Source organism: Cenococcum geophilum (assembly GCF_001692895.1).
Source record: "Cenococcum geophilum 1.58 unplaced genomic scaffold K441scaffold_65, whole genome shotgun sequence".
In the NCBI taxonomy this organism is placed as follows: domain Eukaryota; kingdom Fungi; phylum Ascomycota; class Dothideomycetes; order Gloniales; family Gloniaceae; genus Cenococcum; species Cenococcum geophilum.
In genome coordinates this window covers 972,939-999,138 of record NW_027137623.1, presented here as the reverse complement: position 1 = coordinate 999,138, position 26,200 = coordinate 972,939, and the positions used below count along the sequence as shown (strand labels likewise).

The following is a 26,200-nucleotide window of genomic DNA, read 5'->3' as shown; positions in this document are numbered from 1 at the left end:
CTGGGAGAGCAGTTGCGGGGCGACGAGGAGGAAGTCCGCATATTCTAAGCGGTCCCTGCGAAAGCTTCTGCTGTGGGGTGAAAAAGCGTCGACGCCAGCGCTGTCCCAGGGCAGTCCTGGCAAGCACCCCACACATAGCGGCGAATAACAAGGCCGGAGAGGGTTACATCGCTTTGCCCGACCCCGAGCAGATGCAGGACGGACGATGAGCGATGAGCGAAGCTTGCAGAGCGCGCTGCACGCCACTCCCACAGGGCCAATCAGCAGACGAGGGCGTGATGATCTAGCGGCAACTACGCCGCCAAAGAGGGACTTTTCCTCGCAGCCCGCCTGCTGGGCCAGGGGCAAGGGTTCGCGCGCTCGGCCAGCCAGAGCAGTTAGAGCAGCTCGAGCAGCTCGAGCAGCCAGCGTAGCCAGCATAGCCAGCACAGCCAGCCGCGGCGAGGGGAGCTGGAGAACAGAGGGAGAGCAGCCAGAGGGGTTGTGCAAAGGGCAGCCGGCATCTCAGCCACCGAGCGGCCTCCCGGTCGCGCAATCTGCAAACCGCCCAGGCTGGCGAATGGCGGGCAGGAGGCGCCTCGACGGAGCCGACCGCGTTCGATAAATAAGGTTGGGTTCTCCATGCAATGGAAGCCGTTGGAGCCTGCACCGAAGCCTGCGTCGAAACATCAGGTCGCCTTCTAGTCGCCTTCGCTGGCCCTTCTGTGCTCTTCTGTGCGCTCGGCGGCATCCTTTTGCCTACGAGTGCTGCAAGTGCTGCCAGCCATCCGAAGACCCACATCTGCCAAGCAGGCACTCCGGGATACAGTACGTAAGGAACAGACGCCTCAACCCTACCTAACGCTCTGTGACCCTACCAACCCCGCAACCAACTATTGTCTGGAGACACCGCCTACGACAACTAAGACACCTAGCCAGCGAACGACGGGCGATGCGATGAAGCGATCAGCCGCCCTAGGGTAGGCAGTCCGGCCGAGGGGCTGTTGAACGGCTACGGATGCGCGACACGAGCCCCACAGGCCACCCTCGCAATTTGAAGGCGAGAGTGGAGGTCGGTGGTGGACGGTGGTGGCCGGTGGTGGTGGTGGTGGCCGGCGATGGTTGGTGATGACACGAGGATGGACATGTCGGTCGCCGTTCAGCCTTTGCGACAGGAAATCTTGCCTTGAGAGAAAAGCCGCGGTCCGAGGGCCCATACCCAAGCCAATGTCCTATGTGCTAATGTCCCCCCAGCCAATGTGCCCCTGCTCGTCCTTTGCTGCGCACCTGCTTGGCGCATCCGCCGCGCTGGGTTGCGACGAGATAACGCCAATGATGAAAGCAAGATATGACCGCCGAATCCAACTGCAGCAACCGAAGCAACCCCCACGAAAGGTGAGCACAGCAGCACGTCGTTTTTTGGAGATGCACTGATGCCCTGATGCGTCGGCGCACTGACGCCATGATGGATCGCTCCTCAGCATCGCCCCTCCAGCATCGCCTTTCCCTCTTGGTGCGTGCGGACGGATGATCACGCAGCCATAGGCTGATCCGCCGTGACTGCCTAGGCCCAGTGCGTGACGCTGGCGGCGCTGCAACGCTTGTGCACGCCTCTTCCTGCCCCGGCTTCGTGANCATGCGTCTGTTGTCGCCATCAATCTGACTCTGAGCCGCCTCCGCCCCAGCCCGTGCCGTGCTTTGAGCTGGCCCGTGTCCAAGGTCATCGGCTAATCCACTAATTGCCCGTCGACACCAGGCCGAGGAACGAGACGCTGCCGCACTTTCTTTTCGCTTTTACACGTGATAGCGCCGAACGAGAGCAGAAGGCGCCGACGGGGGATGGCGAACTTCTTCTGATGGATACTTGAAACCAGGGCGTCCATCAGCAAGTGCTTTTTACGGTCCGACTGCACGGCAGGGGGCCCCATTGTCAAGCACCTGTGCCTGAGAGCTGGAAGCATTCCAAATGTTCTGGTGCTCTTCTAGAGCCTGCGGGTTTTCTGCTCGTGCAGGGAATATTGGCCAATAACACCACCACGAATGAGGCATGCAACTCAACCAAAACAAGAGCATAGTCGAAGCTCCAGCAAGCATTGCCAAGACAGCTGCGCTTAGTCGATTCGACAGCGCAGAGGAACGGTCGGATGAAGTCTCCCATATCTGACAGGCTGTCCTTCAGACGGCGTCGGGTTCATATATTCCTGTGGCTGACCATCCAAAACAGACATTCCGCTTTCTGGACGAGCAAGTCTTACTAGCCGCGGTATGTCTGCAGAAGTTCGATAGCCTTCGATAGCATGTGCGAAACAGACCGAATCCGCCCCATGAGCTGTATCTGTAAGGTGCTTAAGACGAGCCATGGCCTCCCTGAGGCCCTAAGAGAATTCTGGATCTACGTTAACCTGAGGGGGTTTTCACCGCTTATAGTCGGCTCGGCGCACAATGGATTTTCCAGGTATGAGGTTGGTCCCCGGTCTCGTCGAGTCTTGCTCGTTCCCAACTCACCCCTCGGCGCAAGCCGGCCTGAATGCTCATCGAACTGCTATTCGGTTCACATGTTCAAGAACCACATGTAAGAGGTCGCTTAGGAAAGGAGGCCAGCTTGAAATCTCAAATCAGAGTGGGAGGCAGCGCCGCGGCCCTCTATTTTCTCTCCTAAAAGGACCAAGCCACACAGTTACGTCTTCATACTTTTAAAATCCCGTTATATACCAGGAAAATAACGTAACTTTCGTATCTTTGACAATGGTGAGGGTGTCATGCCGTTTGTTGTGCATCCGTTGCGGCCTGACCAGCAAATCCAGATGGGCAGCAAAACAACTGATGCAAGAGTGGCTTTGCTGACAATCTGACCCAATTGCCAATGCACCTGAGCGTTCGCTGAGTTCTCTTGGAGCATGTCAAAGATTGAGTGATTCCAGCCCAAAGAAGACAGCTACCAAACAGGAATGCTCATGCCGTTTCACGGATATAAAGCTCCTGAAAGCCCAAAGGCACTTCTGCCCAGCATATATTCAAGCCGTAAAAATACAACCATATCTTCTATTTGCAAACAGATTCTCACGACACATCAACGGTGGTGTTGCAGTGCAGTTGCACTTCTCTTGCACGCAACCTGGGCATTTACGGTAATTTTCCCTTTTCTAGGCCGAACTGCTACCTAATAATCTACTAAAGACTAGGTGCTCAATTAAACTTCCCCTAGGCCTAATTCGCAAATAATACGATCGTTCGAGGATTTCTCCTGTATAAGAAGCATCCTCCCTCCGCTCGAGCTCTTAATGTCTGCTGGTACAGTTCCAGATCGAGCACCGAATCACCGACTCGACACGATGAGCCAACAACAGCGTAATATCCAGCAAATCACGAACCCGCGAAGCGCAACCCAAAACCGGATCATAACCCTGTTTACGGCCGCTCGCTTTTGCGCGTCATGATGTTGCTTATGACAGCGACTGGCCTTCTGCCCCGTTCAAAGTTTGCGTTTCTTTTCACGGCTCACCGATCAGAGCTCGGCAAAAGCTGGCTACTTGCTAGTTGGGTTCCGACTGGAATGAGCCGATACAGCCCAGGCATGATGTAGCGAATTGGCCGTCAGCAATTTTGCCTCTCGACTAATCAGCCAACTTATGCTGAGCCAGGCGTAATCTTGGAAGGCATTCCGTTCCGCGCCCGATTCAGTTTACCGATGCCTCAGCCCAGCATCACCATGGATAGAGATACCAAACGTCACAAAATCGATCAATGTCGGGGCAATACTGAGGGCCACCATCCTTCGGTTTCTTTTCGTCGGGAATTTTTTCGTTACCGACCGGTCTACTCCCGAAACCTCTCTAATCACTTTAATTTTATTTGTTTGCTTTCTTCCGCTGATTGTATTCTTGCTTGTCACATGTTTGCGAGCCAGCGCAAGGATGATTTACTTCCACGGTTATTCAATCCACGCCAATAGGTTGCGAGTCTTGTAATTCCGAATTCGCCAAACAAGGTACATACTGCCTTACTCGGGAGCAGTGTGCCCATTAAATCAGCAGATCGTCATCATATTCCAGTCTCTTTATTCCCAATCGGGACTAACCGCCATGGTCCTCCCTGGGAACGTCTGTCGTGTGCGTGACCGACCCTTTTTTAAACAGACTACACTCGGATCTGGTTCTGGGGATGCGCCTTCGTTTCTGCACCTATATCTTCGCCATCACCGTTCGGCATTCCGAATTCTGTGAGGCGAGCATGCTGCTTTGCTCGATACCAATTCCCTAGTCAGCAGTTGAGATCCGGCTTCGCCGCCCTGCGGCATATCAGAATCGGTAGATGAGGCTCTATATGCCGCAAGATTTAAAAGATCCGCAGTTTCCAGGCATCCACTCCGAACTCCCACTGTCCTCCAGTCCATATCATCCACACATTATCCACCAACCGTAAGCCAACGGCAACTCTCAACCGCAAACGAAAACCTCTCTGATTGGGGTCCATCATGAGTGGCGGTGGCAATGGGTACTACAGGCATCCCTGTATCTACCGATACCAGTACAATTGTCCTAACTGGGTCTGGCAAAATGGTGATGCGTGTGGCACTTGCTTGGTAGGTTTCACTCTCCATCTCAGACTGGCTCAAACCTGACGTTGCAGGCCGCGGGTAGGCCATCTAAACGGGAGACCGGACAAGAGATACAACTGCCCCCTGAGGTCGGCGTGCCTTTGGTCGAGGCCGGTCAAATTCGCTACATTACAATGACTCGGGAGGCACTTGGACGGCACCTTGCAGATCCACCAGGTAATCCGCTGTCGAAGTTACCTCGTCTTGAAGTCCATGGACAAAAAGGAGCCTCCAACATCACCCAACACGGACAGCGAAGCTGGTATTGCCTCTAGTTGGTGGTTGTATGTTCTACAAGTGACTCGGCTGGTTGCGAATGGGCAATGGGATGGATCGATGCATCCGTGGTCTAGAAAAGATCTCAGCCGCAGCATCGTTAGAATTCTACACAGAAGCTTGGCTTGGGTGGCACTTGTCGAATTTCAGCAGTCACATAATCAAATTGAAACATCTTTGGAGTCCCGAAACATCAAAAACTGTCAGACAAACAAATTGGGCGCTTTTCTTTGATGTTGAACTCAACGAACTGAACCGGGACTTGCATGAATCATGCATACCCACAAATGCACAGAAATGCACCACCGCCCCAAAGGTGCCCCACCAACCGAACAAGCACCGAGCTGGAAACTAGGGCTACTGCAGTGTCCAACGCCATTTGCATCTCTAATCGTGCAATGGTGTTCTCGGCGTCAACGGACACAGCGGATCCCCAGCTGGCCCTATCAGAAGCTCATTATGCCAGACCGCGCAAGCTTTACCCGACAGTAATATGGTGGCAAGACTACCAATCCCTGCATCTTCTCCCTGTCAGATAGCTCCACCAACACGAGTTACACAGCCTGGCCGCTACTAATAGGATCGCTAGAAGCTGTCTTTCGCGGCTAGCTGCAGATGTCAGTCCAGTCTGGCATGACTGTCCTCCAATCACAGGAAGTGTTCCGGCTGCACATCTCAATTATGGCAGTGGTTTTGCATCAAGCTAGAGAGGATTTTAGAAGATCCGCCGTCACGCGTCATCATTTCCGCCCCATAAATTGATTCTGAGCTTCTGCCTGCAAAGGGGTTTTTGCAGATAGCGGAAGATATGTTCAAATGCTTTGAGCTTACCTTTTTGACGAGCTTTGAACGAATTATATTGGAGGTGTAGATTTCAAATGCACGCTATTGTCAAAAAGAGAAAGGGCAATAAACCTCATCCCTCGCCACTCAATCACACTGCATCAGAAGGACATGTTTCCAGAGCAAGGGGCCTATGGTCCATTGGAAGGGTTAATCTCACCGGTTTCCCCTTCAAATTCCCAGGTTTGCTGGAACTCAGACGCCTCTTCGAGTATGCATACCTATCATACAGAGTACTTTTGCGAAGGTGATAAATCACTTTTCACTGTGACGTGGTCACCCTTCAAAAGCTTCACATGATGCCATGTTTCAAATTATTTCAGTTTGGGAAGTAAAGGACTGGATCGCGGTAGCTGCCCAGCGGCTGAGCTGCACAAGCCCGCGCTTGCGGCAAGCAAGTTTTGAAGCTTACTGCATCCCGAGGAAGCTCCCTAGATCGCGGCGCTTCGACGGTGGACATACATAGCACAGACGTAATGTGTTTTAGCCAGAAACTTTCTGGATTTCACCGAAACAGACCTATGGACAAAAAAACCAAAAAACTTTAAATTTAGCCTGTAACCCAGTATAGTAAGTGTCCAGAGTGGATGGAGTTATGAGCGAGAGAACAACATGCATTTAGAGCTTTGGGACATTATAAAATGGAACAGTAGCTTCGTGTTCGCCTTTCTAGAGAACCACCAACCCTGATAGAGCACAACAAAGTGCAGAGGAGGGGTCACCAACATTTTCTTTTGCTTCTTATTTGTTTAATCCCCGTCAATTGGACAAGGAGGCGTAAAGCGGCAGAATTGATTACCGTTCTGATGTCTACGTAGACATGTTAAGACCTGTTACGACCCTGGGTTATGGAGGGCATACTACCGTTCGGGAAAGATTCTCGGTCGTCAATATGGCGGAGGTCCCGTGGGCACACTGTAATTCGGCATATCCGTCCACGAGTGTCATTCTGCCGCGCATATGGCCATGCCGAGACATCAGCCATGCCAATATTGCCGGTTTCACCTTTTGGTTTCGCGAGTTAACTTCTTCCAGCGGCGAGGCCGAGTGGTTTAGTTTGCCGACAGGCATATTCGAAGATGATCAATGACGGTCGTGGCACAAGATGCTTAAGATGTCAATCGCGCGGCATACTCGATGCGGCGAAAAACTTGAGCCCTCAACTGCCGCCATGACAGAAACAGTTCTAGCGTCTTCTTGGTCACATTCTCATTGTGCACAGCAACAGGCTTTGCTCGCATCATCTGATACAGTAGATACAAGGGGGGTACATGTGCGGATTAGAGCGCCTTGACGTGAGAATGTTCACTTTCTACCTACAAATCCGCTAATAATCCGTTCATGTTATTCCCTTGTATTACGCTGGCTTAACAATCGGGTAGGGTGCCAGGTCCACGAAAGGTAAGATGATGGAGAAGAAGCCAATATAAATTTTCGCAAATTCCCATGCACGGGCGTCGTGCCAATCATACGATATCGATGCATACATGCAGGTTTGATTGGCCGGGTTGCTATCTAAGCCATCTGCAATATCCCCGACATGCGTAAGATTGCAGTCACGTTTCGCGGACGCCCCAAACACACCAACTTAGAACTGCGTTGTACCATGCACCTGAACAATCAATCCTCACATACCTTGGAGCGCAGCCTATGAGCTGCACCCTTAAAACCCGGAACACGATTCGCAATTCCTGCCGACTGAAGGTCTGTCTTGCCTGAAAGCCAATATGAGCATGTCGAAACATCCATGTCGACTTTAGTTTACAGCCTTATTACATATCTTTAGCATTAGACCGCTCTTCAGCCCTTCTTCGGTCTCACCATCTTCCAAACATTTCTAGATCAATCATAACATTCTCGATCAATGGCATCTTCCGGAAAAACGAAAGAACGTCCACCTCAGACCACATCTCTGAATAGGAAATATTCACTGAACATGATTCGCTCCTCAGCCCTACCACCACCACGGGTCACACAACTTTTGCATATGTCATCTTCTAATCCGATGGCCTTCACAGGTCTGCATCGGATGCCCTCGCCGTGTTGTCTGTTCAGCAATACAAACTCGCGTTGCGTGCTGGCCAGATCGCACACGGAGAAGGCGAGTCGTGAAACAATATTAACACCCCAATCCTTCACTAAAAATTCACTACATTGGCTTAAGCAGTTTTGAATAGGCGTCGTAACTGAAACTACTAAATTTCCTCAGCCCCTCTCCCTTTGTAATCCAACAATCCAGCAGTTATGTCAGGCCACGTACCTGCTCCAACCTGAATCGCACATGAACTTTATAGGACGCCGCCTCATACTCGCTTGCGAGTAATTTGCAGAATGGAAGGCCTGGGTTAGGCAGCAGTTGCTTCTCACCTGCGCGTACAACCAGCGCCTGAACTCGATCAATTAAATGATATACGCTAGTCCACAATCTTTGAACGGTGAATGCTTAGGCTACGCCACTATCACAGAGCAGCTGGACGCCCCTGGGCCTCGAAGTGCAGCTGGTGGATGAGGAAATACCCGACGTATCCCTTGCATGGATAAACGCTTCATAAGAGCTGTGCCTCCGCGCGTACTAATTAGTAAGCTACATAAGCAGGCGGTCAATCGTTCTGCTAGATTACTGAGGCTCATAGATGAGGCCACGAATATGTTAAATTTATGATATAGAGCTTCATTCTTCGGTGCTGAGTCGTTGGGAAGGTAATTACGAACCATCTTGATGGTGTAATGATAAAGCTATCTATTTACTACTTGCTGCGAGGAAGTTGATATTCTTGATCGCGCACGGGCCACATCGATCGGGATCGGGATGAGGTGCAACGTACTTCGGAGCACGTTCCGACGATCTTTCGTCTATGGCGGTAATTTATATCCGCAAGGCGACGGAGTCCCGCGGAAGCCGACATGCAAGCATAGTTGTGGCCTGACAGACGTGCAACTCAACCCAACTCAGGCCATCCTGTTGGCCGATACGCGCGAATAGCGGTCTATTCTACTACTTAATTTTCTAGAGAAATGTCATCAGCCATGCGGTCTATCCTTCTATCGAGCCCAAACAACTCAATACTACCGATTACCGCGTCACGCCACTCAAACTCTTTGGTCACGAGCTCTGGGTTCCACCCTCTGCCATCCCCCCCTCCCCCTAGCTCTCCTCCCTCTTCGCCAACTCATCCTCCCTATCCCATACCTTCCGCCCCGCAACCCACGTCTGCAACACCTCGCCCTCATCGCTCAAAACACACAAATCGGCCCTTCGTCCCTCCCTCAACACGCCCCTACCTCCGGGCCCATCAATCCCCATCAAGCCCGCCACATTCTCCGTCACACAGGCCACGGCCTCCGCGATCCCGCACCCGGACCACCGCATCAAGTTGTGCACGCCCTCCTGCAGCGACACGCAGCCGCCGATCAGGGTGTCAGTGCCCTCGATGGTGGCCCGGGGGCCCGTCTTGCGCTGACGCGCCGCAATCTGCGCGTGGCCCGCGTACACGCCGTCCGGCAGGCCGGCCAGCTCGATGGAGTCGGTGACGAGGATGGAGCGGCGCGGGTGCGCGCGGTGCAGCAGCGACAGCGTCGCCGGGTGCAGGTGCTGGCCGTCCGGGATCAGCGAGTAGAACGGCGCGGGCGGTGCGGTTGCGGTGGACGGGAGGCCGATCAGCCCGGCTAGCCCTGGCTCGCGCGACTGGAGCCCGCTCATGGCGTTCAGCGTGTGCGTGAGGGCGGTTGCACCGGCGTTGAGGGCGCTGAGGCCTTGCGCGTAGGTTGCGCTGGAGTGGCCGAGCGAGACTCGCGTCCCGGTGGCGGTGAGCTGCTGGATCAGGGCGCTTGAGTTGGGGAGTTCGGGCGCGATGGTGGCGAGTTTGATCGTCGGGAGGTTGGAGGCACCGTAGATGGAGGAGGGCGGCGTTGAGGGTGTGTGGAATAGCGAGGCGTTGTGCGCGCCTTTCTTGGCGGGGAAGAGATACGGGCCTTCGGCGTGGGCACCTAGTAGGCTAGCGCTGTTGGTGAATTCGCGGGGTTTGAGGGAGGGCAGGATCTGGTTGGGAGATAATGATAGTGAGTCTGAGTGCTCGTGCATGAAGGAATGTGGGGAAAGCAGGATATTCTGATCTTGGCACATTGATAGGTAGAAAAACTGTTTTTAAAAGAGAAGATGTTCTGATTGGCGTATATGGCGCAGGGAAGGAGTAATGCATATGATATACAGTTGACAGAAGAGATATGCTTGGCTGAAATTTTGATTTGCATGAAAGCAGTCTTATTAAAAGCACGATAGGTTGTCGTCTGGTGCATAAATGAAAGGAATGTCCTCCCTAAATATCATTATTTTGATAGAACGCGGGAAAGATTCGTGATCCTTCACAATCACTGCAATGATAGAGCGACGCAAGATAAAATAGGCATATTTACCTTCTTGAACTCAGCCTCTGCAACGGTTGGAACAGTCGCCCAAAAACCGGTCACACCCTGCGTAACATAGTATTTTGCCGTATCCTCCAACTTCTTCTCATACTGCTGCTCGTTTTCGAAATGCGTGAAATGGAAGCCATTTACACCATTCGTCTGCAACTCCAGAAAGCCAGGCGCGATTATACCGTCCTCGAGATCGACGACCTCGCCGCCAATGTAACCGGTGCGTTTTAGTATGGTACCATTGTCGTCGGAGATGACTAGATGGTCTTCGACTAGCTCACCGTTGAGGCAGTAGCGACAGTTCGTGAAGAGGGTGAACCAGCCGTCGGACATGGCTGCTCTGGCGCTGACAAGACAGCTGCTTGAGGCTCGCGATCCTGGTGTTCCCCCTCTCTCGCCAGTCTGCCAAGGGCGGGATCGCCTGCCCCACCAAGCCGGGGTTGTTTGGAGTCCTAGCTGGCGATCATGTAGAATTAGCAATGAGAGGATGTAACAAGCAGGGAACCACGCTGTGCGATGCTAACCGACTTCCTGAAGAGATCAAATCGCTAGATGCAAGGTGTCTTGGTGTTGATATCCTTTTGTTGTAGCGCAAATCATCCATTCCTGCCTTTGGCAAAGCGTCAAGCCACAAATGACATCGCTGTCGGGCATGACCTTGTCGAACATCACATAGCTTCCCTTCACGCCTGCTCTTAGTTCCTTGCTTTTAACTGCGAGACCTTTTCTTCACCTCATCGGCTGCTCAATTCTCTCTTTCTCTTCCTCCGTTTTCTTATTTTCTTATTTCTTAGCATCTACTCCGCCGAATAATTAGGCCAAGGTCAACCCTCGGTAGCTAGCTCTTCAGAAGCTTTGGCACCATGGCCGAACAGCAGCAGCACATGCCAGGCGGGAAGTTGTAATCGAAGATGTCAGTAAGGACATGATTAAGCAGGTTGAGAATCCACAGGTACTTCTAGCGCCTTGAATCTTCACACCATGTATTGATCTGAATATAGCTATCTGCCAAATGCAAATCTAGGAAAAGATACAGTAAGATATCAATTCTTTTAAAGAAAAGACGCCTTTACTAACATTTCAAGCCTATCTAAACCGACCCTTCGCAGTCTCAAGAAGAATACAAGCAGAGTCAGGACGTTACAGCACCGCTAGATCCTGTCGCTGAAGGCACCACCTCCGATTGTCATTACAAAATGAAAGTTAACGAACTAACATATTATAGACTTCTCGTCACATCTGAACTTATTAAAGCTGATGAGAACCTGAGTGTTGAACTCTAGGACTCCGACCGCCATAGTGCTGGTGATATAGTTGGTAAAGTTGAACTATCGATGCAGAAGATAATCTAGCATCCCAGTAAAACGTATCCCCATGTTTCTAAGCTCGCTGGTATGGATGCCGACAGCACGATGCCTGGCGAGCTTCATTGGGAAGTTGGTTAATTCAGGACCGATGGCAAGAGTAAAGCTTTGCCTGATGAGCTCAAGGACCATCCAGAATTGCAAGATGAACAGGGTGTTATGAACACTGCTACTGATGACGCAGTTATGCATACTCCACTAGACCCGCTCTGGCCCAGCGGCGTATGCAGCGTCATCATTCACCAAATTAATCTTGAGAATATCAAAGGCAGTCAGGGTAATCGTAAGGGACGGGAATGCGAACCTGCAAAATCATCTAGTGAAAATAAAGAGGAGACAGGCGGCCACTTTCCTACAAGCTACTGTACGATTCTTTTCAACGATGAACTCGTTTATCCACGCTAAGGCTGTCTCCTCTCAACCTATATTCAATGCCGGAACCGAGCGTTTCATGCGCGATTGGTCCGGGATTGCCACCGTTACAGTCAGGGATTCACGTAATCGCGAGCACGACCCTATTCTCGGCGTTGTACCACTCAAGCTTTCGGACATCTTCTCAAGTCACAATGTAGTACCCGTTGGATGGAGGCATCGGCTTTGGACGCATCCGTATCTCGCTCCCCTTCCGTAATATTGAGACTCGCCTTCCCCTAACCTTCTCGGCTGGGATGTCGGCACGTTTGAGTTCACCTCGGAGCGTATCCCTTAACCCGTTAGAGTCCTACGCTAAGATCGCTTAAGTTTACGACTAGATTTCATTGGGTGTCTTTCGCTAATCTAGATACTTTAATTGGCTGGTAACCGTTGGACGAATTTTAACGGGTTAAGGGATGCTCGCGCTGAATTACACCCACGGCGCAAAATTACGCCTCCGAACTAGCGGCAGCACGGGCAAGATCCCGCGTACCCAAGCAACCAAACTCGAAGAAGGCGACGGATACTACTGGGGCTCATCCAGAAAGATGGCAAAAACGACGTGCGGCTTCCAGTGAAATACCGCTACCGCTCGCCCACCGTCTTTGAATTCCACATCTCCGGCAAGCGTAAGCTGACGCCTATGTCATCTGGCTACACCGTCTCATCGACAATGAAGAAACCGACATCAACATCCCCATTGGCAGACCAGCGCTCCCGCATGCATCACCCAGAACTATCCCTTAACCCGCTGAAATTCGTCCATTCGTTATCGATAAGAATTGGCCAATTAGATCAACGTTCTACACGGACCAATTTACTCCATAGACGCCAGCGGGTTAAGGATATCACCGAGGAAAACTGCAAAAACGAACCCGGGTTAGAGGACCTCAAAGAAGTCGGACGCCTGCCGTTCCGCGCGAGGTTCAAAGCAGGCACTGACGAGAGCCACGAGGCATTCATCACAGACAACGACTCCCGCGAGACGTACGAGATGGAGAGGCCTGTCTCGCAGAGGGCGTCCGCCAGCGCCGTCCAATTATAGCATGATTACATCATCAGCCTCATTTATAAATGGTGAACGAAGGACGGCAGCCTTGCATTGTAACGTCTCTGAAACATGAAGCTCGCCTCAAGGAATTTGGCCCCCACGAGGAGCCTAGTTACATCAACTCTCCAGAGGTCTATTCCAACCTCGTGCAGTTTCATTCTCTCCAAATATTCCGTTCACCCCCAAGAGATATCTTAGAACGCTTACAGCAATTAAAACTTAAGCATGGCCGAACTCTTCTCCGCCATTGGAGCTCCCGCTCGCATCGTCGGCCGCGCGCCCCTAGTGGCTCGCTACATATCGAGCGGGTTTTCCACGCTCAGAGGCTCCAGTCCTTATGCCGCCACTCGGTTCGGCAAGTCGTACAGATTGAGGCCGTGGTTGCTGCTGGATATCAAAGACCTCGAGACGCTGGAGGAGTTGATAAACACCGGCAGCGACACGCAGATAGCCGCGTTCAGGAAGTCGCAACTCTCCGTGTGCGGAATGATCGCGATCGTCGTAAGCTAGTCCCAACTCCGCGGGCCGTCCTAGGAAGAAATAGAAAAAGAGGGATTGCGGAGAAAGCGGTGTTAATTCGATTGTTTTTTGATGGTTAGGGTGCGCTGGTAGCCCAAGCCGGTATCACGGCTCTGCAGTTGCCCCAGCTCGACCGCATCCACTACACGTGCCGCGGCTCCTTCATCATGTGCCTCATCACGAGCCTGCTGGCCGTCTTCCTTGCCTGCCTGCAGCAGCGCACGCTTGGCCCCGCGGCCGAATCCAGCACGGCGCGGGCGTGGCTTAGCAATGGCGTCCGCTACACCAACGCGCGTGCGGAGTCGTCTTTGCAAAGCTCGGTGGTGGCGCACATGATACTGAATGCGCCCTTCGAGATTGTCAGCATGGCGATCACACTGTTCATGGTCGGCTTGGGCTTGTATTTGGGGCTGGGGATGACGGCGGGGGTAAACCTGAGCACCGGCGCGAACGACAACAGAGGTGTTCTGATCTCGTTTGTCATTCCCACCTTTTTCATTATAGTTATGTTTGGATGGATGATGGGCATGAAGGACCTTGAGGAGGCGAGTTATAATCTGCACAGCAAATTTTCTGGCGACGGAAACGCGGCAGATTTGAGCAGTGAGGGCGTCTCCAACAGTTTGCGTCCTAGCTCGGCTTTTGCCACGGATGTTGAGGATCCTGCGCAGCTCGGACGACTTAAAAGCAGCAAGTCCGGGCAATTTAGTGCTGGAGATGGTAGCGGCGAAGGGTTGAGACAAGCTCTACGGGATGCTGCGGTTGCGCAGAGACAGTGTGCACGGGCAAATGACGAGGTCGCACGACAGTATGAGCGGTTTATGGACGGTCATTTCTCATATTAGCATAACGGCAAAGAGGTAATTAGAACACCAGAGAGGACATATAAGAAAGTAAAATATATTTACTATGCCCGAACTTCCTAAGTAAGCACATAGTACTAAGGCTCTACATATCTCTATCGAGGGGTAGGTTGGGTAGTCGTTGAAGTATAGCTTTGTTGTGAGCCATCTAGTTCGCGGCTGGAATGAAGTAGAATTTCAGACGGAGATCTTGCTATGCAGGAGCATAAGTGCCGATGCTCAGACGAAATTGATATTCTTTCTTGATTACTTCTCTGTCCTTAATTAGGAAATGCATGGATGAGAGTGATGCAGAAACCTGAAAATGCCTGATATGTCTTATTACGATCTGCACACAACTTTACAGAAATTTTCCGTTCTATTCTTCCTTTTCAACCATTGGGTAACGGGTTGCGTTACATCCTTCAGCATTCTAGCCTGTATATTACTCTAATAAATTAGCAAAATGTTAGCACCCCATATACGTTCATGCTCGTGCATAGAAAAACGTATAAGGGGATGGAAGAAATGCCTGATTTACTAGGCTAGGTCATCTACACGATACTCTCCCCCCTTCACCCTTCACAATTATCACGGTAAGCAAATTCAGGGCAGCAAACTTCATAGTTTCACTACACTACAACTACATCAACCCGACTCCACGCCACGCCTACCCAAACCCACTGCCCGCTAACCCAACATGCAATGCACGAATCAGCCACACCACAAAAGTCGCAGCTACTGCAAAACCACTCCAGCAGAGGACGGACGTTATGTCCACCCTTGGGGTATACATTATGCAAACCATTTGGTTCCCCCTTCGCCTGCCAATGAGGAAAACACCACCCCCTGTAGTAAAAAGAACAAAGACAGAAAGTGAAGGGGCACTGTTGCCCGGAACGCCTGCGCAAATTGTAAAATGATGAGGTAGGGGAACTATGGACAGGGAAGGAGAAGGGGAGGAAGTGGTGGGTGCGATCGACGCGGAGAAGATAAAGGGGTGGTTGTGGTGGCTGGGAAATCCGAGTCGTTTTGGCCTTGGCCTGAGAATGCTGGCGGAGGTGCTGAGAGCGGTTACTGGCTTTTCATCAACTGCGTGATGTTGTTCCATTTCTGCTTCAGCATCTCGTGGTCGGAATTGATCTGTGTTAATCAAGTGTTAGCCCAGTCTGCAAATATCACATTTTTGTGTTGGTGACGAAAGATTTCTGCTCACCTCAGCCCATTGCATCTTCGTCTCCACGAGCTCCTTCTCCATATCCGCCAACTGCTCTTCAAGCGCTCTGTTCTCGTTATGCACCACAATATTCCGCTGCATAACTGTCTCCATCTCCGTCTTCAGCCGCTGCTCGACCTCCTCCGGCTGCGTCTCGACAATCTTCTGCAGTTCCTGGACTCTCGTTTTCAAAACCTCGTTCTCATCCTGTAGCGTCTCGTTCTCGACTTTCGTGCGCACGAGCTCCGACGCAACTTGCACGTGCTCCGTGTCGCTCTTCTCAGCGCGTTCTTCCAGCGTGCGTACCTTGATGCTGAGCGCTTGCGCCATCTGCTTCAGCGACTCGATTTCCGTCTCGCGCTCTTTCTCAAGTCGTTGCTTCTCCCTCCACTCGTATGTGTACTGCTTCAGCATCTCAGGCGTGACTTTAACGGCGCATGCATCTTGAACTAGCATATCGGCGCGGTAGACCTCTTTATCAATCCCACCAGCAGAGCCAAAGAAGCCGCTTTCAAGCAGCGAGGAAGCAGACGGTGCTTTATCGATGTAGACGTCGAAGAGGCGTTCTTTGAGAAAGGTAGTTAGAGCCCCCATATCTTTCATACCGAGGAGAGTCTGCGTGTTCTTCTGCATGAGCACGATGCCAAATTTTAGAATAGCGCCTTCAAGACCTTCGCTAAGGATGAGATCATAAATACGTAGAACAAGCTGTAGTGGGAAGCGGTAGGCGAAGAGCGTGAGAAACCACTGCGTAGCATAAAGCTGAGGATTAACGCCTCGGCGGTGAAGATGACAGTATAGGGCCGGCTCGAAGTCTTCAAGAAGGCGCTCAAACTGGTACAGGTGCAAATGTAACCCAGGCATATCGTGAATAAACATGTCTCGAAGGCCGTATTTGTTCATGAGTCGTACAAGAAGACAAAATGCTTCTTCTTCCGGCATCTGCAGGAAAGGTCAGCGATGTTGGTGTTTCTTACTTTAGCTGGCGTGTCTGTACCCACATTAAACAATAACGGCATAGCAATGAAGTTCATCCCCTGCGCATATCCAACAGCCTCATCAAACAAAGCGTACGCTTTACAAACGCCAAATAAGCCGTCTTGCAGTCCAGCTGACATGACATATTTTGAGTAGCTTGTCCGCGCACCCAGATCACGTTTGATAGCCTTCTCCAACTTCTGCAGCGCGGCAGCTTCTTCTTTGGCTACTTTGGCTTTCCTCTTTTTCTCTGCCGCAAGGATTGCCTGTAGCTTTACCATAACTTCCGGTCCCTGCTCTCCAGTAGTGGTAGGCGACCCAGCTGCTGCATTTGTGGTGCCCGATGTCGCAGTAGTAGCTGGTGTCGAATGGTCCGAGTGAACTGAAGACGACGATGAGGCAATTGAGTCTTTCTCTTTTCCGTTGACAGTCGCATGGCCACTGTTCTCCCGAGACATGTGCGGAAGCTGGATCGTGACTCGCTCCTTATCCGTGCCCCTCGCTACCAATTCCCTATAAACGCCCTCGAGCTCCTCATTCTTACTTTGCGCCAGCACCTGCCATACGACGCCACGAATTGCCTGAGGGATCCCGCTGGCGATCGCCTGATTAAGCTCCTCGGGACTTGTTCGTGCAACCGCCGCCGGTCCTTCGTACACCACTGATTGCCACAAATCCCAGTCAACGGGCGCTGCGGAGTCGCTAGCTGGGCCCGCAGCAATCCCAGCTGCTGTTCCAGGGGCCAGGTTCGGATTGATGGTAGGTTGCTTCATCGTGGTAAGTCCGGGACTGGAAGGAGCCCGAGTTATACTCGGTGGTTTGTCTTCTTTTTCCTCTGCTGCACTTTCAGGGCTAGCAATTCCTAGGCCCATACTAGCTGAACGGCCGACAAGACCAGCGAGAGCCCCGCCAGAACCTGCACCATTTTGTCCATTCTCATCCTCCAGCGATGTAATTCCAGCCTCTTCCCTCATACGAAGAAATTTAAACCTATCCCGGAGACTGCTTTGGCTTGACCTATTGTTCGATCCATCGGTAACACTTTCGTCCTCAATTTTACTCAGCATGAGCTCCGGATTGCTCCCAATTGTTGCCAATGATGCATTGGTATTTTTTCGGTCGTGTCCTGGCGATACAGCTGGCAGAGGTGGTGACGCGACTTTCTTCTCAGTAGTATTCCGCGAAAGCCAGGAGAAAGGGCTAGTTATTTTTCTTGACAGAGGTGGAGGAATTGTTTGTCTTTCGGGTGCGGAGGGAGGAGGTGGGAAATTCACTGGCGGCATGGTCCCGGATAGACCTCGAAGCCCAATGCGTTCTCGTGGAGGCAATTTCGGTAGTAGTGCGGGCGGTGATGATTGCACGCCGTCCCTGGCAGATCCTATAACCCATCAGCACAGTTCAGTTTCAGTGCATTGCTGCACTGTGAATTTTTTCCTTTAGCACCACTCATGCCGAAATGCCAGATGTGAATATTGTGTTGCAAAGAATGTAGTCCAATTCGGCCTCCGAGTGGCACACCCTTGCTAAACGCCGCATCTTCAGCGATAAGGGATCATAGTACGGACCTTCTTCTAGACTAGCATCATCCATATCTGATGTTACAGATATCCTATGCGCTGTAAGGAGTGGTGACTTTGCTAGTGGTGCATTCTCCCCATACTCCTCAACATGGCCATTCGATCCTTCTCCCACGACGCCGTTCGGCATTTTGGATAATGGATGTTCTGTTATGCTATCCCCTGTTGATGTAGAAGATGACGATGGTCTACGGTTGGTCGAATATCTTGACATCGAGCGGTCCGAGTGTGAGGGAGGTCGAGGGGTCATGTCCGATGCATCTTCAAAGATCACCTGTCCGTAAGTATACCAGTTAGCGATTTTCGGGCGGTTGCCAGTGAGTTGAGGAGAAATGAGAGAAGAGCCTACTTCCTCTCGATCAGAACTATTTCCGGTCGAGGGCCGAGTATCCATGACAGGGGTGGTTGTAGCCAAATGACCAGATGTCGTGCGGAGTTGCTTTGGTGGAGTGGTTTGATCAAGGAGAGAAAAGATGGTAGGCGAATCACAGTGGGTGCTTGGTTGGTCTGCGGCTGGCGTGAATTATTTGGAAAGCAGTTCGTCATTCATTGCAAGTCGTAAGGGGGAAGCCGTCAATGGGTGTTGTGGAGAGCCGAAATTTGAGATAAAATGTTGTTGTGAGAAAGCTTGAAGCTAAAGAGAGCAGCCACAGCGTACAGGAAGCCACGACGCTAGTGGCGGGTACAAAATAAATATAGGTTGCGATGGCGATAACACTGTTTCACTTGCAAGATGGCCGCCTTGGTCAGCTCACAACGATGAGTTGCTGCTGAGAGAGGAGTCCTTTTCTTCGAACAATCTGTCCATTCTACAATATACGCGGCCTCCTTGCACTAGTCTTTGCACCCTTTTGCCTAGGCGGCCCCGTTTCAAGGCCAACCTGAAACAACTATCCAGGGAAGTTGATGCCCGCCAAAACCATCCCTATTAACCCCTTGTCACGCGACTTGACACAACTCTTCATCCCTTCTCCTCCCATCATATATTATCAAGCCTACATCGCTAGCTACGTCTATCCACAAACATAGGCGTAAATTGATTTTTCCGCATTCCAATTTAGGCAGGTGCATCGAGACTAAACAATCGAGATACAAGCGCCGGCAGGGGCAGCGCTACAATATGTACATCTACCCATTGATACCCAGGGCTGCTTCTAGACGCTATAAAACATATTTTTATCGGACAGCTCAAGTGGAATTATCTTACTGCTGCTTTCTCTACATCCCATGCCGCCTCATTTGTGGAGTCTTCTAAACTTTGCTTGACAATTCTCTCTTCGGCTAAAGCACATGCATCATTGCATTTCTCACACAATGTCTCATGCTACACAGTTGTTTGAAGATGCTTTTTTTTATGGCGTCCATGTTCCGGTTGAAGATTAATGAGCACATCTGGTGCTTATTCAACTCGGCTGCGCCTTCCTCGTGACTTCAGCTTACGCCACACTAAGTTTACATCCCTAGTGACGTATAATGTTGTCGAAGGGATAACGTTAGTAGCGCCAGCGGAACGAGAACGTTACCTTAGTAGCCAGAGCTAGAGTGGGGCCCGTTTTCGGGCCACTTCTAGTCACGTTCTTGTGATGCCGTTCCAGGGCCCAGTTTATGGCTCCACTAAGTCACCACGTGAGGTCAGTCTGAATTCAATCGCAAGCGCAATGGGGCCTAATAACGGGTCACCTAGTTTCGTCTGCTCTGCAGACGGTTATGTTCCTAAGACGGCACATTCTTAAGACGGCACGTTCTGCAGACGGTCACGTTCCTACTACGACGCGTTCTTAAGACGGCACGTTCTTAAGACGGCACATTCTTAAGACGGTCACATTCCTAAGACGGCACGTTCTTAAGATGGCGTGTTGTTAAGACGGCATGCTCTTAAGACGGCCATAGTCCTAAGACAACTACGACGATATGGGTAAAGGTAAAGAAGCGGCCCGTAGGTGAAGTGGTGAAACAAGACGAAGGTGAAGCCGACGGACTCCTTCACTCCTTGCCTTATTTCCTCGCCTTCTTCGATGGAGTCGCGTCTGGATCAGGGCCATCTACATTGTCCCTTTCCCAATGCCACGAGATAGCAGGCTTTGGTGGCCGATCGCGCTGCTGTGCGAAGCACTTTTATGTGCAGTCGACCGTGGGCGCTTCGGGGCAGGAAGAACGAGAGCTATTAGTCAGCGATGGACCGTTTGGCGGCAGACGTGCGCTTCGAAGTACGAGCGAAAGCACGGAGGGAGGATAAGGGGGGAGTCTGCAGGTGGCGTCGGGAAAGGCTAAAAGGCAGTGCAAAATCAAATGATGACCTGGTAGAGCCTGCAAGATGATAACATTCGTTCATCTCAATCTCCGACCCGTCCTCTGGAAGCAGCAATGGTTTTCAACGTTACACGGTGTGCACCTCCACTTGAGTCTCGAGGGGCAGACAAAGCCTCAAACTCGTATACCACCGAAAACGACATACGAATGCCTCAACTCTGCACTCATGACCTCACGAAGCTCAAGTCCTACTTCTCTGAACGTGCTGATTTCTGCTCCTCCTGATATTCATCCCGGCCGCCTTCTCCTTCGTGTGTCCCACCGAAGTCCTCGCCTTCCAGAACACTTTATCCAAGTTCACCGACCGCAACTACGGCATCGCCTTCGTATCCGTAGATACAAAGCACAGTCCATGGCACTAGCAGAGCATCCCGCCGCGGTATGGCGGGTTGGGGAGGGTGGATCTGCCACTGCTAGCGGACCCGAGCCATAGGATGAGTAGGGATTATGGGGTCCTGGTGTAGGAGAGGGGCTGTGTTTGAGGGGGATGTTTGTTACCGACCCGGAGGGGGTTGTGCAGCAGGTTGGTTCTTACCCCCTATCCCTTGATCTATTCCGTACAAGAGATGTGGGAGTTGAGTCCGCGGACTGACGAGAATGGAATGGGATAGATCACACTCAACATCCTCGCCATCGGCCGCTCTGTCCTCGAAGCCCTCCGCCTCATCGAAGCCTTCCAAGCCGTCATGGCCCACGGCGTCCTCTGCCCCGCCAACTGGGCCACCGGCGCGCCCACCGTCAGCGACGGGTATGACGAGCGCTTTGCGCGCATGCGGGAGGAGTTTAAGGATGCGGGGGTGGAGCTTACGGATTTGGATGCAAAACATAGGACTGGTACGACGAGCGGGAGCGGCATCTCGAGGAGTATGAGCGATAGCGGTACAAGAAGAGGTAGTCGAGAGGTAGTAGGAGAGCGACACTAACAATCCCCTCACCACCACCCATAAGCCGCAAAGAAAGCAGCAACAGCTCCTAGTCCAACCTCCGCTGCTCCAAAGTCCCTCTCGAGTTCGCAGACCCAGTCGAGTCCCCACCACCCACACCGGGAAAAGATTTCGCCGCGCTGGAGAAAGTGCCGTCGCGCGGGTCCGGCATGACTGTCAACGGGAGCAGGAGTTCGAGTATTAGAGGACGGCAGGAGGGCCCGAACGGGAGGGGGAGCGGGGGTAGTTCGCAGGGCCAGACAAGGCTGCAGCAGACGTTCGAGGCGTTTTGGAAACTGGGAGTAGGGAGTGGGATGGGGAGTCAGAGGGTTGAGCTAGAGCCGCATGCAGAGCAGGACGAGGGAAGCGTAGGCATGCATAGGAAGGGGTATTTTGGTATTGTTGCGGAGGGTGTGTAGGGCTGGTTGGAGGGAGAGGAGGGGAGGATCGCGGACTCGGTTTGAGAGGGGGATTGGGATTGAGATCTGGATTTTGTGGTAGTCTTTCACTGCTCGTTCCAATCGAATCGTTTCTATCTTTCCTAGTCAGTGGTTGGTAATTTGGCTCCGAGTAAAGTACAAGATAATGCAGGAAGAGTCGTTGTTTGAGACCCTTTTATCGTACGACATTTCCGGATCAAGTCTCTCTCGCTAGTAGAAGTCCCTTTATGCGTAATGTGAGTTTATGCCCTTTGAATAGTGTAAAATCATTGAACTGGTTCGAGTTCGTCTCATACGCAGTGTGAGAAAAAAAAGTTAGAAAAGCAGAAGTTCCCACAGCCTGACAGTCGAAACGAAGGTAAGTGATACTGGAACTGGGTGCCAGTTCCAAGTCTCGGCGAACAATCAAGTTGCAATGGAGTTCGCGCACAGGAGTGCCAAACCTCCTCCAGAAGAAAGCAAATGCACTCGTCAGGAGACAATCGGGACGGTCACCAAAGCTATTTATGAGAGAATCCAGGCGACTGTCGAGATATAGCCATCTCCGCCGAGGCAATTTTATGGGCCGAAGCGTATCATTCCGGGAGAACCACTTTGACGCTGCCAGGGGTGGGCGAAGGATGCGATACAGTCGTTGAGAGATGTGGGTGTGTGGGAAGGCTAGGATCCTGAATGGCATCGGCAGCACCAAAGTGGCACACTAAATTGACACCGTCCGGGTGCTTCAACGAGGTTCACGATGCCCCAAAACTCGGGCAGATCAAACCTTCTTACTTGAATGTCTTCAAATGTTCTTGCCGGAGGACGACCCTCTGTGAGGTTTGAGGCATTATAAACCCTATCGAAGCGCCCTCGACTGTGCCACTTTTCGGGATGCCTGGAGGGGCCGTGCTCAAATTGCTGCTCCCATATCATTTTAGTCCATCCCCTGTGTTCTGTCCAGCCCACCGGCCTTCACGTTTCATATTGAGCCTTCAGTGGATCAACCAGCCCTGTGTGAGCCACCGAATGACCCGATGGGTCCGGTAATGGGGGTTGGGTCATACGGTTTGTCCTGATACAACAAAACAAGGCGCAGGCGGCACAGCCAGAGAAGCGGCACAGTACCTCACAGAGGGCATACGTTGAGATCTGGAGCAAACTCACCACCTCAAGTCCACCAGAAGAGTGTTATCGGTCTTCCGATCTACATCATCATCATGAACCTACTCCTCCTGCTCTCTTTTTGCGCTGCTGCGGTCACGGCCGCGGAAGGTCCTCAATGGCCTATGCATCTGCTCGAACACATCGAGAATGGAGCGCAATTCCTGGAGGAGGGGCCCAAAAAGATCGCAATTGTCGGAGGGGGCATTGCTGCGGCATCGCTAGCCTACACTTTGTATACCGATTCTGCCTACAGACAGCCAGTGGACCTCACCATCTATGAAGCAGCTCATGGAGTTGGCGGCCGCGTGAACTCTACTCTCGTCAACAACTTGGCCAACACTTACGGGGGCTTTGTCGATACCGGCGCAAGCACATTCTCTGACGACGATTGGTGTTTGCAGAGTGCGATCGATGACGTTGGACTCCGAAAAGCAGTCATCGACGGAGTGCACTCGATTCGGCTGCCGACAGCCGGTGTTTGGGACGGTCAAACCTTCATTCGACACCGAGATCGAGCCCGGGATATCAAGTCGCGGACTGTCCTGGAGTATGGACGAGACATTTTGAAGTACGGACTCTCAGCGCGGAGACTACAGAACATCATGCGTACCAAGCTTCCTCTCTTTGGCGATCTTCGGAGCATCCCGTACGATATTCAGCAGCTCGACCTGGAGGAAGAAAGCAAAATGCCTGCTAATGAATATCTGATTCAGAACGGAGTATCAGCGGAGGTCATGCGCGACATAGTTGAACCTACCGCCCGAGCTTTATTTGCGCACAACCTCACCGATCTCAACGGACTGTCGGCTCTCATAGCAATGAATCCTGCTGCAACGCATCGGCTCGGCAGCATTCCAAGAGGAAACATGGAGCTTGTCTCCCGTCTGGTCCGTCTGTCGGAAGCACGAACCTTCTTGAACACCCATGTTTCTAAGATCAGCAGTTTGAGCAACGGAAAGTACCTTATCGCAGTATCAGACACAGATCATGTGGGAAAATCTGAGGCAAAAGAGGATCATGAATACGACATCATAGTCATCGCAACACACCTGCAGGGAGCCGGAATAGAATTTGATTTCCCTACACCACCCTTAGTCAAATCTCTTCCCGACTTCGTTGAACGACATGTCACACACTTCACCACTCATCGCGGCGTTCAACTTGCACCGAGCTTTTTCAACCTCACAACATCGGATAAGATACCGGACATGATATTCACAAACTCACAGTCACCAATCTCCAACGAGACCGACGTTTTCGCGATAGAGCACTACGACACAGACGACGGCTTCCACGGTGACCTGAGAGACCAAGTACATCTCTACAAGGTCATATCCTCAAAGACCATTACAGACTCTCTGATATTGCAGATGCTTGGCAAATCCCCGGATAGTTCCTTAGCATCAGCAGGGGTCAAATGGACGACCCGACAAGTCTGGCCGCTAGCTTCCCCAAAGCATACTACTGGTCCACAACTTGACCATGTCGAGCTCACAAAAGGTCTTTTTTATACAGGTCTATCAGATGAACTGCTCAATTCTATGGAGATGAGTTGTCGAATGGGACGGCAAGTCGCAGGACTGGTATTCAAGAGACTTCTCCCCTGCCCCCATTTTGCGGCTCCAATTTCAACTCCGATATATGATGGTTGTGACGGACTTTATTAGGCTTTGTTCCTACAATGCCTCATCACAACTCTGGGATGACGCTGGTAGAAACGACACCGCCGAGGGCAATTGGTTGAGGGTTATGAGGCTCCAAGTTTTCAGGATCTGGCGTTGCGATCTGGATGGAAAGGGCCTTTATTGTGAGACGAAGCCAGCCTTTCAAGAGCATTAGGACCTTCTATAAGTCGCCAAAAGTACCTCCGGCAGTGTCACTAGCTACCCATAGTTTTGACAAGATACTATATGATTGCCGAGTCCACGTTCAAAAGGGTGTGGGTGGAATATAAATCTGGACTCATACTCAGAACTCGAGGTCCGATGCAAGCTTTCAGCAGTGTGAAGAGGTCAGAAGCCGCTCAGACTCTCGGCAGTGCCAAAGGCGCAACCTATCAATCATCTTGAGACTTGACAAGAGCCCCAGCGACCATCAGCTGGATCTTTCAAGATACATAGTCTTCGGGATGTCTGCAGCTTTGATCTCGATCTGGGGTGGATTCGTGCCCGATGGATCCAATATCCACGAAGCCAATCCTCAGGATGCATAAACCCCATCCAAGCAGTTACCCTTAACGATACTATATCAGGTTCCGGCTGCAGTTGAAGGAGTGAGGAAGAGAAAACGGATCGTGGCTATGAGTCTGATGAGACATAACCTCCAAAAATATGGAGGCTTGAGCGGCACAGCTGTCTTGGCGTGCTGCGACTGCGACATGNATAAAGTGCAAGTACTATTATCACCACCCGGTGTTTCTGATCGTGAGTGTGGTATACAGATCTACATTCTATCGCTCTCGTTGGGTTACTCTCGTCATGTCATAGCCATTTATGAACTCGAACTCCGAAGGTCTTCAGCCATGATGGAATCAAGCTCCCGACTCAACTGACAGAGTTAGAGGCCAGGTCGTCTTTCCCGCAGTCAGGAGCTGGGGGCTTGTATACCACCAGCCACCTGGATCCATGTAAAATACTAAACATGAGAAAAAGCCACATTAGTTTCATCTGCGAGACTTGACTCACGCGGCGACACTACGGCGGCAAGAGCATCTAAGACTCAAAATACGCCCCAGGCAACCTCAACCCGCCCAGAAAGTCCCCCCTTCTCCGTTCGGTAACTACCATTTGTATTTCAGGAATCACAAGCAAACATTTCAAGATCCCTCCTGAAGCTCATCTGAAGCCTTTAGACGGTCGATTTGTTGGAGTTAGCTTGACATCATCTAAGAATACTGCTGTCTTCCTCATCACTATTATTTTTCAAACGAACATCGTCACTAGAACAATGTGCAACGTTAAGTCAAGTTCCAATAGCGCTCCGGGAATACCTTCTTTCTAGCTAGACTGTTCATTGGCTTTTGGGACCTCTGGCCTCATGTCTTTGTTCCCTTAGGCGGACTCACTCAACCCATTGTCGCACGCAACACCACAAGGTAATGTGTATTTACTTTGTTCATATCCTGGTAGATACTAATCTACTATCGCACCTCACAATGTCATCAATTACTCGGCTACTATGCTAACAACACTTTGCTCTGTTCATCATATGCGACTAAAAACATATAAGACATAACTCCATGCTACTACAAATAAGCCAAAACTTCCCTTTCCAAGACTTTATCGATGGCTTCCTCAAGCAAGGATACAG

At 51.4% G+C, this 26,200-nt stretch overlaps 7 protein-coding genes across 7 annotated transcripts; 5 read left to right on the top strand and 2 right to left on the bottom strand.

Annotated features, from left to right (window-relative positions):
• Positions 1–205: 205 nt before the first annotated feature.
• On the top strand, positions 206–604 carry K441DRAFT_681717 (uncharacterized protein; the record flags this gene model as incomplete). Its single annotated transcript, XM_067651498.1, has 1 exon — positions 206–604. One exon carries the CDS (start codon positions 206–208, stop codon positions 602–604), a length of 399 nt encoding a protein of 132 aa, XP_067498221.1.
• Positions 605–4,453: 3,849 nt separating this feature from the next.
• On the top strand, positions 4,454–4,851 carry K441DRAFT_681716 (uncharacterized protein; the record flags this gene model as incomplete). Its single annotated transcript, XM_067651497.1, has 2 exons — positions 4,454–4,561; positions 4,609–4,851. 2 exons carry the CDS (start codon positions 4,454–4,456, stop codon positions 4,849–4,851), a joined length of 351 nt encoding a protein of 116 aa, XP_067498220.1.
• A 3,765-nt stretch (positions 4,852–8,616) lies between these two features.
• On the bottom strand, positions 8,617–10,446 carry K441DRAFT_668875 (carbohydrate esterase family 9 protein; the record flags this gene model as incomplete). Its single annotated transcript, XM_067650064.1, has 2 exons — positions 8,617–9,734; positions 10,109–10,446. Coding segments are annotated over 2 exons (1,232 nt in total), but the record flags the coding sequence as incomplete, so codon positions are not given.
• Positions 10,447–13,159: 2,713 nt separating this feature from the next.
• Positions 13,160–14,001, top strand: K441DRAFT_487460 (uncharacterized protein; the record flags this gene model as incomplete). The annotated part of the gene is made up of 2 exons (XM_067641951.1): positions 13,160–13,441; positions 13,540–14,001. Coding segments are annotated over 2 exons (744 nt in total), but the record flags the coding sequence as incomplete, so codon positions are not given.
• Positions 14,002–14,908: 907 nt separating this feature from the next.
• K441DRAFT_700415 (RabGAP/TBC) lies at positions 14,909–18,755 on the bottom strand. Its single transcript, XM_067653248.1, has 5 exons — positions 18,422–18,755; positions 18,061–18,346; positions 16,519–17,873; positions 15,518–16,459; positions 14,909–15,444 (listed from the first exon to the last, which is right to left on the bottom strand). The coding sequence occupies exons 1-5, from the start codon at positions 18,464–18,466 to the stop codon at positions 15,376–15,378; spliced, it is 2,697 nt and encodes an 898-aa protein (XP_067498217.1). The 5' UTR covers positions 18,467–18,755; the 3' UTR covers positions 14,909–15,375.
• A 1,756-nt stretch (positions 18,756–20,511) lies between these two features.
• On the top strand, positions 20,512–21,357 carry K441DRAFT_307741 (uncharacterized protein). Its single transcript, XM_067641083.1, has 2 exons — positions 20,512–20,905; positions 20,994–21,357. The coding sequence occupies exons 1-2, from the start codon at positions 20,870–20,872 to the stop codon at positions 21,303–21,305; spliced, it is 348 nt and encodes a 115-aa protein (XP_067498216.1). The 5' UTR covers positions 20,512–20,869; the 3' UTR covers positions 21,306–21,357.
• A 1,587-nt stretch (positions 21,358–22,944) lies between these two features.
• Positions 22,945–24,558, top strand: K441DRAFT_681711 (uncharacterized protein; the record flags this gene model as incomplete). The annotated part of the gene is made up of 1 exon (XM_067651496.1): positions 22,945–24,558. One exon carries the CDS (start codon positions 22,945–22,947, stop codon positions 24,556–24,558), a length of 1,614 nt encoding a protein of 537 aa, XP_067498215.1.
• Between the last annotated feature and the right edge of the window lie 1,642 nt (positions 24,559–26,200).